Raw genomic sequence first — 14,638 nt, 5'->3', positions numbered from 1 at the left:
CAAACTACCTCTACAGACCCACCAACCCTGAGAAACAGGGAATAAGCAAGAAGAAGAAGATGATGATGATGATGTTGATAATGATGATTTTAATGGTACCTCTACTGCTTATCAATCCGGTACTTTAACGATACTCTTATCGGTTTTTTCTTGTTATTTTTTAAGAGGAAAAAAAAACAAAAAAAACATATTAAGAACAGAATTAACATCGCTTTATTTTCTCATGTCTGGAAAGGGCATTACTTTAAATCATTAACCCATGTTTGTATAATTTAGTTAACTCCAGGCTGCTAGCATACATAACATACCTGAGGTGGATGGCGCAATGAGAGACGAACAACGAGCTGCTAGGCAGTCGAAAACTACATTTCTCCACCTGTATTTGATGCACTTTCATTAGATGTTTGCAAAGATTGATTGTGTTTCTGTCATTACATGCAAAATATTTGTTGCAATTGTGGCAGTGACCATTGTCAGCATTGACTCCCGTGAAGTATAACCAGACTTTTGATCGTTTAGTTATCACCCAGCCATTGTCACTAATAGCAGGCTGTGTATGCGTGTGTGCATGTGTGCCCCTCGGCTCGCACATACAACAGACTCCAAGAGAGCGATCTCTCTTCGGGATTGGGAATAGCGACAATGCATCATAGACGAATGTTTTAATCTTATTGCAAATTAGAAACGGAGTTGTGAGATAAAAAGTGCAAGATAATGTTTATATAGCCTAAATATGTAATAAGTAGGAATAATAAGTAGGAAATGTATTTACTTAATTTCTCCGATACCATTAGCACAACTGTTGATGTTGGAGCTTATCAATACTACGGTCTTTAATGATTTAGCACCAGTGCCCATTTAATACCGGGTTTCGATACCCATCCCTAATAGTGCCTAGTCTTTTCTTATCAGAAAGTTATTGCTTTCTGTAATACTGGCTACTTAAGGTAAAGACATAAAGCAAACCAGTAACTCAGGAAATGTAGTCTCCAAAATACATCAAGGCATTCTGTTTGACAAAATTAAGGTAAAAAGCATTTATTCTCCGATGAATGCATAATTAAAAAATATTAACTTTTGAAAAGCATGACCATGTAATTTAAAAACACGGTCATGCTTTTAACTTTTTCTTTTCTTTTTTTTTACATTAAACTCATAAATTTAATTTGAAACTGTTGGGGGGAAAAAACGTGCCTTGATTTTTTCATTTTTTTATTTTATTTTTTTTGAGACTACATCTCCTGGGTTTTTGGTTCATTAAATATTCCTAGCATCTGCTTTCCTGTTGATCCAACTAGCATGTCCTTCGTCTCTTTTTTGCAAAGACAAAAAGCATTTTCCTAGTCAGAAGTTCAATATTAACTATTTGAAGTGAGGGCAGTACATGAATAAAAATGTATCATGAAAAGCTTTTGCCATGTTAAAACACTTTCCTCTGACATGCCCGATTGGTCGTTAGTACTTACGTTTTTGTTCAGAACATTGGGCATTATAATTTGCTAATTAGCCTTGTGGCCATATATTTTGTAATTTCCCTTCAGGACTCTATTTGGTGCTCTCCATCTTCATTTGGGAGGGGCCCCTGAGGGCCCAGCTGGCACAGGGAAGACAGAGACAACAAAAGATCTGGCTAAGGCCATTGCCAAGCAATGTGTGGTCTTCAACTGCTCTGATGGACTGGACTACATTGCTTTGGGCAAATTCTTCAAAGTGGGTGCTGCTTTTTACTCTTTCTTTTTTACTCTCTTCTCTTGCTCTGTCGCTATAGCATTTTTTTTTTTGGAAACCGTCAATGGTTTTGATGAAAGTGCTCAACAAATGAGGAGCGGAATATTAAGATAGATGTAGGGAAAAAAACTTTAATTCATAGCAGTACAAGCCTTTTTGTGCGTCACACACTCATCAGCTGCCAAGTTGTCTATACATACAGTGCATCCGTAAAGTATTCACACCCCTTCACTTTCCCCACATTTTGTTATGTTACAGCCTTATTCCAAAATGGATTAAATTCCTTTTTTTTTCTCATCAATCTACATACAATAACCCATAATGACAAAGTGAAAAAGGTTTTGTCAAAATTTTTGCAAATTTATTAAAAATAAAAACTGAAATATTGCATGTACAAAAGTATTCACACCCTTTACTCAGTACTTGGTTGAGGCACCCTTGGCAGCGAATACAGCCTCAAGTCTTCTTGGGTATGAAGCTACAAGCTTGGCACACCTATATTTGGAGTATTTCTCCCATTCTTCTCTGCAGATCCTCTTGAGCTCTGTAAAGTTAGATGGGGAGCGTCGCTGCACAGCTATTTTCAGGTCTTCCCAGAGATGTTCAATGGGGTTCAAGTCTGGGCTCTGGCTGGGCCACTCAAGGACATTCACAGACTTGTCCCGAAACCACTCCTTGGTTGTCTTGGTTGTGTGCTTAGGGTCGTTGTCATGTTGAAAGGTAAACCTTTGCCCCAGTCTGAGGTCCTGAGCGCTCTGGAGCAGGTTTTCATCAAGGATCTCTCTGTACTTTGCTCCATTCATCTTTCCCTCGATCCTGACTAGTCTCCCAGTTCCTGCCACTGAAACACATCCACACAGCATGATGCTGCCACCACCATGTTTCACTGTAGGGATGGTATTAGCAAGGTGATGAGAGGTGCCTGGTTTCCTCTAGACGTGACATTTGGCATTCAGGCTAAAGAGTTCAATCTTGGTTTCATCAGACCAGAGAATCTTGTTTCTCATGGTCTGAGAGTCCTTTAGGTGCTTTCTGGCAAACTCCAAGCGGGCTGTCATGTGCCTTTTACTGAGCAGAGGCTTCCGTCTGGCCACTCTACCATAAAGGCCTGATTGGTGGAATGCTGCAGAGATGGTTGTCCTTCTGGAAGGTTCTCCCATCTCCACAATCTCCACAGAGGAACGCTGGAGCTCTGTCAGAGTGACCATCGGGTTCTTGGTCACCTCCCTGACCAAGGCCCTTCTCCCCCGATTGCTCAGTTTGGCTGGGCGGCCAGCTCTAGGAAGAGTCCTGGTGGATCCAAACTTCTTCCATTTACCAATGATGGAGACCACTGTGCTCTTCGGGACCTTCAAAGCTGTAGAAATGTTTTTGTACCCTTCCCTAGATCTGTGCCTCGATACAATCCTGTCTCAGAGGTCCACAGACAATTCCTTTGACTTCATGGCTTGGTTTCTGCTCTGACATGCACTGTCAACAGTGGGACCTTACATAGACAGGTGTGTGCATTTCCAAATCATGTCCGATCAATTGAATTTACTACAGGTGGACTCCAATCAAGATGTAGAAACATCTCAAGGATGATCAGTGGAAACAGGATGAACCTGAGCTCAATTTTGACTGTCATAGCAAAGTGTGTGAATACTTATGTACATGCAATATTTCAGTTTTTTATTTTTAATAAATTTGCAAAAATGTCTACAAAACCTTTTTCACTTTGTCATTATGAGGTATTGTGTGTAGATTGATGAGAAAAAAAAGGAATTTAATCCATTTTGGAATAAGGCTGTAACATAACAAAATGTGGGGAAAGTGAAGTGGTGTGAATACTTTCCGGATGCACTGTATATTCCTACATCTATCTTAATATATATATATATAATCCGGTGAGTCAAGTAAATTCTTTATGAGAGAGTACAAGCCTGTTTCATGCCATAAGCAATCATCAACTGTTAAATATATATATATATATATATATATATATATATATACACACACACACACACACACACACACACACACACACACACACACAGCTTTTTTTTCCGAAACTGTCAATGGCGATTTAAGTGCTCAACTAATGAGGAGCGGAATATCAACACGGATACATGAAAAAAAAAAGTTTTAATGCATTGCAGTACAGGCCTGTTTCATGCGTCTCGCACTCATCAGCTGCTAATGTTTTATTCGCAAATGATTATACAGTTTACGTTGTCCAGCGTCACTTCCTTAATTTCTGTTAGACAGCGACCAATCAGATGAGGAAACATTCAAATTATAACAACCAATGGGGTAGGTACTTATGACGCACAGCAACCAATGGAGGGGTAGAAAATATTACAACCAATGGGACTGGGGTTTGATTTGAAAAGCATTTAGGGGCCAGGGCACTGTTGAAATGGCATACATTAGAAATATAACAAGGTACTTTATGTGAATTATATATTGGGTTGGTGTTAGGGCACAGTTGGAAGGACAGGCAGTTAAAATATATATAAAAAATATATATATTTAAAACATATAAAAAAACTCTAATAAACGTCATATGTGTATCATCTAATGGGGGGAGAATAATAAAGATGTTTTACTAATAGTTACAAAGGAGATATTTTTCAGTGTCTACAACTGGTGGCCAATTTGTTTCTATTATTGAAGGTGGACATATCAGGTCTGCAAATAATAAAATACTTTTCTGCCAAGCACAGGTTACATCTTTTACCCCTAACTGAATATGCACTACTCTTTGCAAGGATTTTCCATGAGACAGAATAACTGATATTCTTGTCTACCAATGACCAAATGTGGCAGCTTAAGGCTGTTGCATTTTTTGCATGCTCATTTCTGAAGCTATTCATATGGGTGTTAAACCTACTTTTAAAAGGGCCCTCTGTTAATCCCACGTAAGTGCCCACATAGCAGTTGTCTTCTCTTGTCGCCGATGCCTGGTAGATGACTCCCTCTATCTCGCATTTTCCTTCTAGAGGACACGATGCCTTAGCACGGCATTTGCAGTTGGAGGTACTTGGTTGCGGTGAGGGGGTCTGTGCCTTGGCCATGATGCTTGTGTTGTGGGATAAAATAACCTGATGAACATTTAGCATGCAGCTGTAGTTCATTTTGACAGTGTTTCTGTTGAATATTTTCCTCAATTGGTGGTCTGGGGTAAAGCACTCATCCAAAAGCTTGAAAAATTGTTTTCCAATATTAGAAGCCACAGTGTCACTGTAGGGGGGATTATACCAGGTGATGTTTCACTTTCTGCTGCGCTAATTTGTTGTTGTTGCTGGCTGTCGCTAATTGGTGGTGGATTGTACTTAAGTCTGAAATTATATCCTCATGTTTGTAAGGTTTTCTGGTATGGGGGGGGGGTGCTTCATTAAAGATGGCTTCACTGGATGATAAACGTGAGAGTCTTTTGTTTATGCTCACTGGGATATTTTTCAAAATGGAGGGTGGATGATTGCTTTCTCTGTGGATGTATTGTAGTATATTGTTGGGCTTCATGTATGGTTTGTATGTACCATTTCTAAGGTCTAGTGAGATGTCGCGGAAGTCAGTCTGTTTTTTGTTAGCCTCAATTGTAGTCTTTAGTCCATTGTTTGCAAATATACTACACATTTTCTTTTTTATTCTCTCGACTTCTCTTGCCGGTTTGTTGCAGACTGCCAGCCCGTCGTCTATATAGCCCGATGTTGATGTTTAGGACCTGTAGTTGGGACAACAAGTACAAGCCCACTAGCTCACAAGTCTCTGCCCCATTAAATCTGCTCATGGTCATGTCAAATTTGCTGTTACCTTGTTTCTGCCATGGGATCCCCTTGTGGTATAAGATTGACTCTTCAGCATGGGCTATTATGTCTCTGTCTTGGTCGGAAATTTTGATGTATGTTCAGGCAAATTCAATAGCTTTGTCTAGTAGCTCTTTAGTTATGGAGGGGTAAAACACAAATATCAAAGCATATAAACGTATGTCTGCTCTTGTCATCTATGTCCTTAAACATTTTCAATACTTGGTAGGTGTTCTTCCACTGGTTTAAGGGAACCCTCTTCAGAATTGTCCGCTTTATATTTTCAATATTTTTTTTTACTTAGCTTACCTATTTCGGGTTTGGTGTGGTTGATAAGCCTACATGTTGGTTTGTTTTTGAAATTTAGTTTGTGGTCTTTCAGGGTAATAAAGGCTTGGTTCTGGGTGGTGACATCAATGCTGTCATCTAATTTGAGATCTGATGCGATTTTTTTTTTTGTCCTTTCAGCAGACTTCACAACCTTCTTGTAAGATTTGGTGATGTTGCTGTGTAGAAGATTGTCATATTGATCGGGTTCTATTTTATGAAAATTAGAAGTTTTGTCGGCTGCATTGAAGAGTTTATATATATATATATATATATATATATATATATATATATATATATACTATATGTATGTGTGTGTGTGTGTATATATATATATATATACACACACACACATCAAACGATTTAGCTAGCTATCCAGGCAGCTAGCAATTCCTTGTCATTTATTGTATGTTCAATAAGCTGTGGCAAGGAATGTGTCACCTAAAGTTTCTACAAGCTGAATGGGCTTTTCAGAAATCTCTTCTGTATGGGCATCTGAGTGGCGTGGCGGTCTATTCCGTTGCCTACCAACACGGGGATCGGCGGTTCGAATCCCCGTGTTACCTCCAGCTTGGTCAGGCATCCCTACAGACACAGTTAGCCGTGTCTGCAGGTGGTAAGCCGGATGTGGGTATTTGTCCTGGTCGCTGCACTAGCGCCTCTTCTGTTTAGTCGGGGCGCCTGTTCGGGGGGGAGGGGGAACTGCATGAGAATAGCATGATCCTCCCATGCGCTATGTCCCCTTGGCGAAAAACCTCACTGTCAGGTGAAAAGAGGCGGCTAGTGACTCAACATGTATCGGAGGAGGCATGTGGTAGTCTGCAGCCCTCCCCGGATCGACAGAGGGGGTGGAGCAGTGACCAGGAAGGCTCGGAAGAGTGGGGTAATTGGCATAATACATTTGGGGAGAAAAAGGAGGGAAAATCCAAAAAAAAAGAAAAAAGAAAGAAATCTCCTCTATATAAAATAGAAACTGAAGTACGTAACACATCCAAAGTTAAATGATCCCTTGTTAGTGACAATGAAAAGAATCTACTACTACTACTTTCGGCTGCTCCCGTTAGGGGTCGCCACAGCGGATCATCCGTTTCCATTTCTTCCTGTCTTCTGCGTCTTCCTCTGTCACATCAGCCACCTGCATGTCTTCCCTCACCACATCCATAAACCTCCTCTTTGGCCTTCCTCTTCTCCTCTTCCCTGGCAGCTCCATCTTCAGCATCCTTCTCCCAATATACTCAGCATCTCTCCTCCACACATGTCCAAGCCATCTCAATCTTGCCTCTCTTGCTTTGTCTCCAAACCGTCCAACCTGAGCGGTCCCTCTAATATAATCGTTCCTAATCCTGTCCTTCTTCGTTACTCCCAGTGAAAATCTTAGCATCTTCAACTCTGCCACCTCCAGCTCCGCCTCCTGTCTTTTCGTCAGTGCCACTGTCTCCAAACCATATAACATAGCTGGTCTCACAACCATCTTGTTAACTTTCCCTTTAACTCTTGCTGGTACCCTTCTGTCGCAAATCACTCCTGACACACTTCTCCACCCACTCCAACCTGCCTGCACTCTCTTTTTCACCTCTCTACTGCACTCCCCGTTACTTTGGACAGTTGACCCCAAGTATTTAAACTCAGATGCCTTTGTCACCTCCACTCCTTGCATCCTGACCATTCCACTGTCCTCTCTCTCATTCACGCATAGGTATTCCGTCTTGCTCCTACTGACTTTCATTCCTCTTCTCTCTAGTGCATACCTCCACCTCTCCAGGCTCTCCTCGACCTGCACCCTACTCTCGCTACAGATCACAATGTCATCCGCGAACATCATCGTCCATGGAGACTCCTGCCTGATCTTGTCCGTCAACCTGTCCATCACCATTGCAAACAAGAAAGGGCTAAGAGCCGATCCTTGATGTAATCCCACCTCCACCTTGAACCCATCTGTCATTCCAACCGCACACCTCACCATTGTCACACTTCCCTCATACGTATCCTGCACCACTCCTACATACTTCTCTGCAACTCCTGACTTCCTCATACAATACCACACCTCCTCTCTCGGCACTCTGTCATAAGCTTTCTCTAAATCTACAAAGACACAATGCAACTCTTTCTGGCCTTCTCTATACTTCTCAATCAACATTCTCAAAGCAAACATCGCATCTGTGGTGCTCTTTCGTGGCATGAAACCATACTGCTGCTCGCTGATCGTCACCTCTCCTCTTAACCTAGCTTCTATTACGCTTTCCCAAATCTTCATGCTGTGGCTGATCAACTTTATACCTCTGTAGTTGTTACAGTTCTGCACATCGCCCTTGTTCTTGAAAATCGGTACCAGTATGCTTCTTCTCCACTCCTCAGGCATCCTCTCACTTTCCAGGATTGTGTTAAACAATCTAGTTAGAAACTCCACTGCCATCTCTCCTAAACATCTCCATGCCTCCACAGGTATGTCATCAGGACCAACTGCCTTTCCATTCTTCATCCTCTTCATAGCTGCCCTCACTTCCTCCTTGCTAATCCGCTGAACTTCCTGATTCACTATCCCTACATCATCCAACCTTCTCTCTCTCTCATTTTCTTCATTCATCAGCCCCTCAAAGTATTCCTTCCACCTTCTTAGCACACTCTCCTCGCTTGTCAGCACATTTCCATCTCTATCCTTGATCGCCCTAACTTGCTGCACATCCTTTGCAGCTTGGTCCCTCTGTCTAGCCAATCGGTACAAGTCCTTTTCTCCTTCCTTAGTGTCTAACCTGTCATACAACTCACCATACGCCTTTTCCTTTGCCTTTGCCACCTCTCTCTTTGCTTTATGCTGCATCTCCTTGTACTCCTGTCTACTTTCTTCATCTCTCTGACTATCCCACTTCTTCTTTGCCAACCTTTTCCTCTGTATAATTTGCTGTACTTCCTCATTCCACCACCAAGTCTCCTTGTCTTCCTTCCTCTGTCCTGATGACATACCAAGTACCTTCCTAGCTGTCTCCCTCACTATTTCTGCAGTGGTTTTCCAGCCATCTGGCAACTCTTCACTACCACCCAGTGCCTGTCTTAACTCCTGCCTGAACTCCATACAACAGTCTTCCTTCTTCAACTTCCACCATTTAATCTTCGGCTGTGTCTTCACTCGCTTCCTCTTCTTGGTCTCCAAAGTCATCCTACAGACCACCATCCGATGCTGCCTGGCTACGCTCTCCCCTGTCACCACCTTGCAGTCTCCAATCCCTTTTAGATGGTGCCTTCTACATAAGATATAGTCCACCTGTGTGCACTTTCCTCCACTCTTGTACGTCACCCTGTGTTCCTCCCTCTTCTTGAAATATGTATTCACCACAGCCATTTCCATCCTTTTCGCAAAATCGACCACCATCTGTCCTTCCACATTTCTCTTCTTGACTCCATACTTTCCCATCACCTCCTCATCACCTCTGTTCCCTTCACCAACATGTCCATTGAAGTCCGCTCCAATCACCACTCTCTGCTCCTTGGGTACCCTCTCCACCATGTCGTCCAACTCATTCCAGAATTCTTCTTTTTCATCCATCTCACACCCAACTTGCGGGGCATATGCGCTGATAACATTCAGCAATAAACCTTCAATTTCCAGCTTCATACTCATCACTCTGTCTGACACTCTCTTCACCTCCAGCACGCCCTTGACATACTCTTCCTTCAGAATTACCCCTACCCCATTTCTCCTCCCATTCACACCATGGTAGAAGAGTTTGAACCCACCTCCGATACTCGTGGCCTTACTCCCCTTCCACCTGGTCTCTTGCACACACAGTATGCCTACCTTTCTTCTTTCCATCATGTCAGCCAGCTCTCTCCCTTTACCAGTCATAGTGCCAACATTCAAAGTTCCAACTCTCACCTCCACATGCCTACCCTTCCTCCTCTCTAGCTGCCTCTGGACATGCTTTCCTCCTCTCCTTCTCCTTCGCCCAACAGTAGCATAGTTTCCACCGACACCCTGCTGGTTAATAGTACCGGTGGCGGTCGTTGGTAACCCGGGCCTCGACCGATCCGGTATGTAAGTCTTATTTATGATCCGCATATTTGATTTGGCAAAGATTTTACGCCGGATGCCCTTCCTGACGCAACCCTCCCCATTTGTCCGGGCTTGGGACCGGCACTAAGGATGCACTGGCTTGTGCATCCTCAGTGGCTGGGTTTGACAATGAAAAGAATAACTTATTAAATAAATGTTTTCCATGCTGTGATACCAAAGATGTGAGTTATATGTGAGTGCCACATGGGATAGCAGACAGGACCTATTAGGACCTATTACCAATTGTGTGCACGTGTGCATGTGTGTGTGTGTGTGTGTGTGTGTGTGTGTGTTTGTGTTTCTCTGACTAGGGCCTTCTGTCCTGTGGGGCCTGGGCCTGCTTTGATGAGTTCAACCGCATTGACCTGGAGGTGCTATCCGTAGTGGCCCAACAGATTCTTACCATACAGAGAGGTGTGTGTTTCTTTGTCTTTTAAATTACTGTGCTCTGTGTTTATGAATTGCTGGTGACAATATTTTTTGAAGATGTTTCTAAACTTAAGTCTGATCCAAACATAAGCATCACCATAAGAAATTTTAGCCCTGACAAAGGCAATGGTGTCCATCCATGTCCCATTGAATCCCATCAGGTCTTATTGGGTTCAGCCTGAGATGTCAGTCTCTAGTGTTACTGTGTTAGTGGGGAAAAGTTATTTATATGTACTCTGTGCATAATGTATGCTTTCATAAAAACAGTTTATGAATATGTCATTGAAAAATACTGCCTACTTTGAAATTTAAAGCAGAATCCAGTTTATCAAAGAAGGTTGAATCAATTCATCTGGATACGTTTATTGACAGATACATTTCATCACTCATCTAAGTGACATCTTCAGTCTCAACTGACTGCAGGTATCCCCACCCTTATAAACAATACAGTTGCATAACGACCGAAACCAACGACCAGTTTCATGTGCAAATATGGGTGTGACTATTAACTAGAGTTTCAATGGCAATGGGTACTATTTGCAGAGGATTTGGGAATGTTTGCAATCACAGCATTGCAAGATGGTGACAGATTTACTCTTAGCCCCCCCCTCGGTTCAGGTTACCTCTTAACGTAGATGGCCTCTTTGACTCCCCATTCAAACCATCATTCCTCCCTATCAAGGATGTGCACATCCTCATTCCTGAAAGAGTGACCACTGGCCTGTAGATGGGTGTAGATTGCGGAGTCCTGGCCTGACGTGTTAGCTGTTCTGTGTTGTGCCATCCTCTTGGCCAGCATCTGCTTAGTTTCCTGAATGTACAAGTCATGGCAATCCTCCCAGCACTTAACAGCGTACACTATATAACTCTGTTTGTGCTGGGGACCCGATCCTTGGGGTGGACCAACTTCTGGCACAGTGTGTTTTGGGGTTTGAAAGCAACTGAGATGCGGTGTTTGGAAAATATGGGTCTCAACTTTCCAACACTCCCACCACATACGAAATCACCACTGGATTACACTTAGGCAGCTGCTGTCCTTCTCCTCTCTTCGAACAGCTGATGCACTGTTTCGGCATCTTCCTGGCTTTGACAAATGCCCAGTTAGGATAAACACACTTAACCAGGGCCTGTTTAATGTGGGATTTCTCCCCTTCCCCGGCCGCTGTGTCAGTGGGGACGTTGTCAGCTCAGTGGTACAGCGTCCTGATGACTCCTAGTTTGTGCTCCAGTGGATGATGAGAGTCAAACCTTAAGTACTGATCAGTAAGTGTTAATTTATGGTAAACATCAACAATCAAATGTCCCCCATCACCAATTGCAATTTCAGTCTAAGAAGGCTAACCTGTCATTTTTCACATCCTCCCTGGTGAACTTGATGTGGTTGTCAACAGATTTAATGTGGTATATCCTGAGATTTAATTTTAACCTAGGTGTCATCCACAAATCTGAACCAATGGCCTGGTGGTGTCCCTGGATAGGACATCAGAGCCCTCTTTTCCACTTCCTCTATAAACAAGTTGGCCACTACAGGTGAGACTGGGGAACCCACAGCACACCCATGCCTCTGCCTATAGTACTGCCCCCTGTATGTGAAGTATGTGGACTGAAGACGCAGTTTCAGGAGTAGACATACTTGGTCAGTGTTAAGGGTGGTGCTATTGCTAAGGATGGGGTTGTTTTGTAATTTCATACGGACCACTTCCACTGCTTCATCAACAGGAACGCACATGAAGAGAGACTTAACATCATAAGAGACCATTGTTTCATCCCTCTCCATAATGATGTCTCTCACCTTATCCACAAGTGATGAAGCGTTGAGTGATGAAACATATCTGTCAATAAATGTTGTATCCAGATGAGCTGATTCAACCTTCTTTGATTTTCTTACATGGATTATTGAGCATGCATAAAGACAGAGTCCAGTTTAGTTCAGTTGTTCAAGTCACTGAAAATTGCACCATTTGTCTACCAGGGATTGCTGCCAATGCTGAGATGTTGATGTTTGAGGGAACAGAGCTGAAACTGGATCCATCCTGTGCAGTCTTCATCACCATGAACCCTGGCTACGCTGGACGCTCTGAGCTACCTGACAATCTCAAAGTAATTCATGCATTTGCTGTCTGTCTCTATCTCAATCTGCTACTACTACTTTCAGCTGCTTGGTTAGGGGTCGCCACAGCGGATCATCCGTTTCCATTTCTTCCTGTCTTCTGCATCTTCCTCTGTCACACCAGCCACCTGCATGTCCTCTCTCACCACATCCATAAACCTCCTCTTTGGCCTTCCTCTTTTCCTCTTCCCCGGCAGCTCCATATTCAGCATCCTTCTCCCAATATACCCAGCATCTCTCGTCCACACATGTCCAAGCCATCTCAGTTTTGCCTCTCTTGCTTTGTTTGTCTATCTCAATCATTTAGACTAAATCCAATTTGGTAGTGTGCCATATTTATGTCATGTTAGTTGAGATTTTTAGTTTTTAGAGGATGTAAGTCCGCGGTGGCGTAGCGGTCTAAGCATCGGCTTGGTGTCGATGAAGTTGCCCACTGGGGACTGGGGTTCGCGCCCCGGTCTCGTCAGATCCGACTATGGCCGGACTCGATGAAGCAGCAATCATTGGCAACGCTGTCTTCGGGAGGGGGGCGGAGTCGGCTTGTGTTCGTCATGTGAATGCGTCTCTGTGTGTGTCGGAAAAACAGTGGTTCGGCTTGGATTCGCCTTGTCACGAAAGTGGGGAGGCGCTTTCCTTCGAGACTGCCGGCCGGAGAGATGCAGTTGGCGAACGCATGCAATACGAGGGTGGGTGTTTGAATTAAAATAGGGATCAATTGGACACTAAATTGGGAGAAAAAAAGGGAAAAATCAGAAATAAATTTATAAAAAAAAAAAAAGTTTTTAGAGGATGTTGTGGTGAAGTGTGGGAACACATATAATATCAGTACCGTTGTATGTGTTGCATACATGTATGCTTATGCATGCACACACACACACACACACACACACACACACACACACACACACACACACACACACACACACACACACACACACACAACACACACATACATTCTAATACAATCATGCAGAAGTACACATGTCCAAGACCATATCTCAAGCACTTGCACAATCCTATATGCCTCAAAGTATGCCACCATGCATACATCCAACAGACTTACTTTCCTTATTCAGGCTCTGTTCAGGACTGTGGCCATGATGGTTCCAGACTATGCTATGATTGCCGAGATTGTTCTCTACTCTTGCGGCTTTGTAACAGCACGCCCACTGTCAGTGAAGATCGTGGCCACCTATCGGTTGTGTTCAGAGCAGCTGTCCTCCCAGCACCACTATGACTATGGGATGAGGGCTGTCAAGTCTGTGTTGACTGCTGCAGGAAACCTCAAGGTGTGTGGCAAAAGACTTGCTGTGACAGGATTTTTTTTTATCATCTCTAAGCAGTACTTACTTCTTTCAGACACATACTAAAAGGGGTTATGAAATCACGCCTGTCAAATGTTGTCTTACTTTCTGATTACAACATACATATTATAAATATACTGTATGCTGTGTGTCCATTTTTTTCTCTCACACAGATGTGAATATAAGTTTCAAAATGAGATATTTACAGTTGGAACCCAACTGTTATTAAGTGGTTGATGTCACAAATTAGAATCCGAAGGATGTTGAATTGTCAAAGTCCTTGGTTGAAATAATCAAGACCATTTTATCAACTGGAAATCTTGCATGATAAACCTCAGGTCTTGTAATGTCTTCACTATTGGTGTTGCCATCCTATCAGTACTGTTGAAAAGTGACACAAATACAAGCTTGTTCAAAATGACACGCCTTTATGGAATATTACAGAAATGCTAACCATTCATTATGCATAGTGCACAGGGTTCCCATCCCTACATGATTATGATTCAACTAGTGTGCCGTAGCATCAGGGGTACACTGCTTCAAACAAACTTGCTTTTTTTGCATTAAAAAATTAACCAAATTTTCATTTCAGAATGTTACAATTGATTACTTTAAGATTGCTTGAAGTGAAGATTACTCTGCTAAAACCAGTGTTACAGGAGGTTAGACAAATCCCTATGCTGAACATCGTTATGGTTGCCAGTTGTGTGAGACACCTCCATTTAGGACCCCTATGTTGAGTACAACTCTGGGGAGAAACATAATATTGCTATTGCTGTGTCCAGGGGAGGCTATCTTAGTGAGATATGTTTGTTCTTCTGAGCGTTCCCTATTTTTCAAACAGGTCTCAACAAAACAAGAGTACCGTGAAGTGTGAAAATGGAAGAATGAGTCGTCAGATTGC

General features: G+C 42.8%; 1 protein-coding gene across 1 annotated transcript in view; it reads left to right on the top strand.

The window, feature by feature from the left end:
• dnah7 (dynein, axonemal, heavy chain 7) overlaps positions 1–14,638 on the top strand; it is a 304,502-nt gene that overhangs the window by 143,369 nt on the left and 146,495 nt on the right. The window contains exons 24-27 of the mRNA XM_056288870.1: positions 1,542–1,710; positions 10,203–10,305; positions 12,293–12,420; positions 13,507–13,719. Coding sequence (XP_056144845.1) covers positions 1,542–1,710; positions 10,203–10,305; positions 12,293–12,420; positions 13,507–13,719 — 613 coding nt within the window. The remainder of the gene's footprint in view (positions 1–1,541; positions 1,711–10,202; positions 10,306–12,292; positions 12,421–13,506; positions 13,720–14,638) is intronic.

Source organism: Lampris incognitus, chromosome 11, assembly GCF_029633865.1.
Source record: "Lampris incognitus isolate fLamInc1 chromosome 11, fLamInc1.hap2, whole genome shotgun sequence".
In the NCBI taxonomy this organism is placed as follows: Eukaryota; Metazoa; Chordata; class Actinopteri; order Lampriformes; family Lampridae; genus Lampris; species Lampris incognitus.
This window is presented reverse-complemented; position numbering and strand designations above follow the sequence as displayed.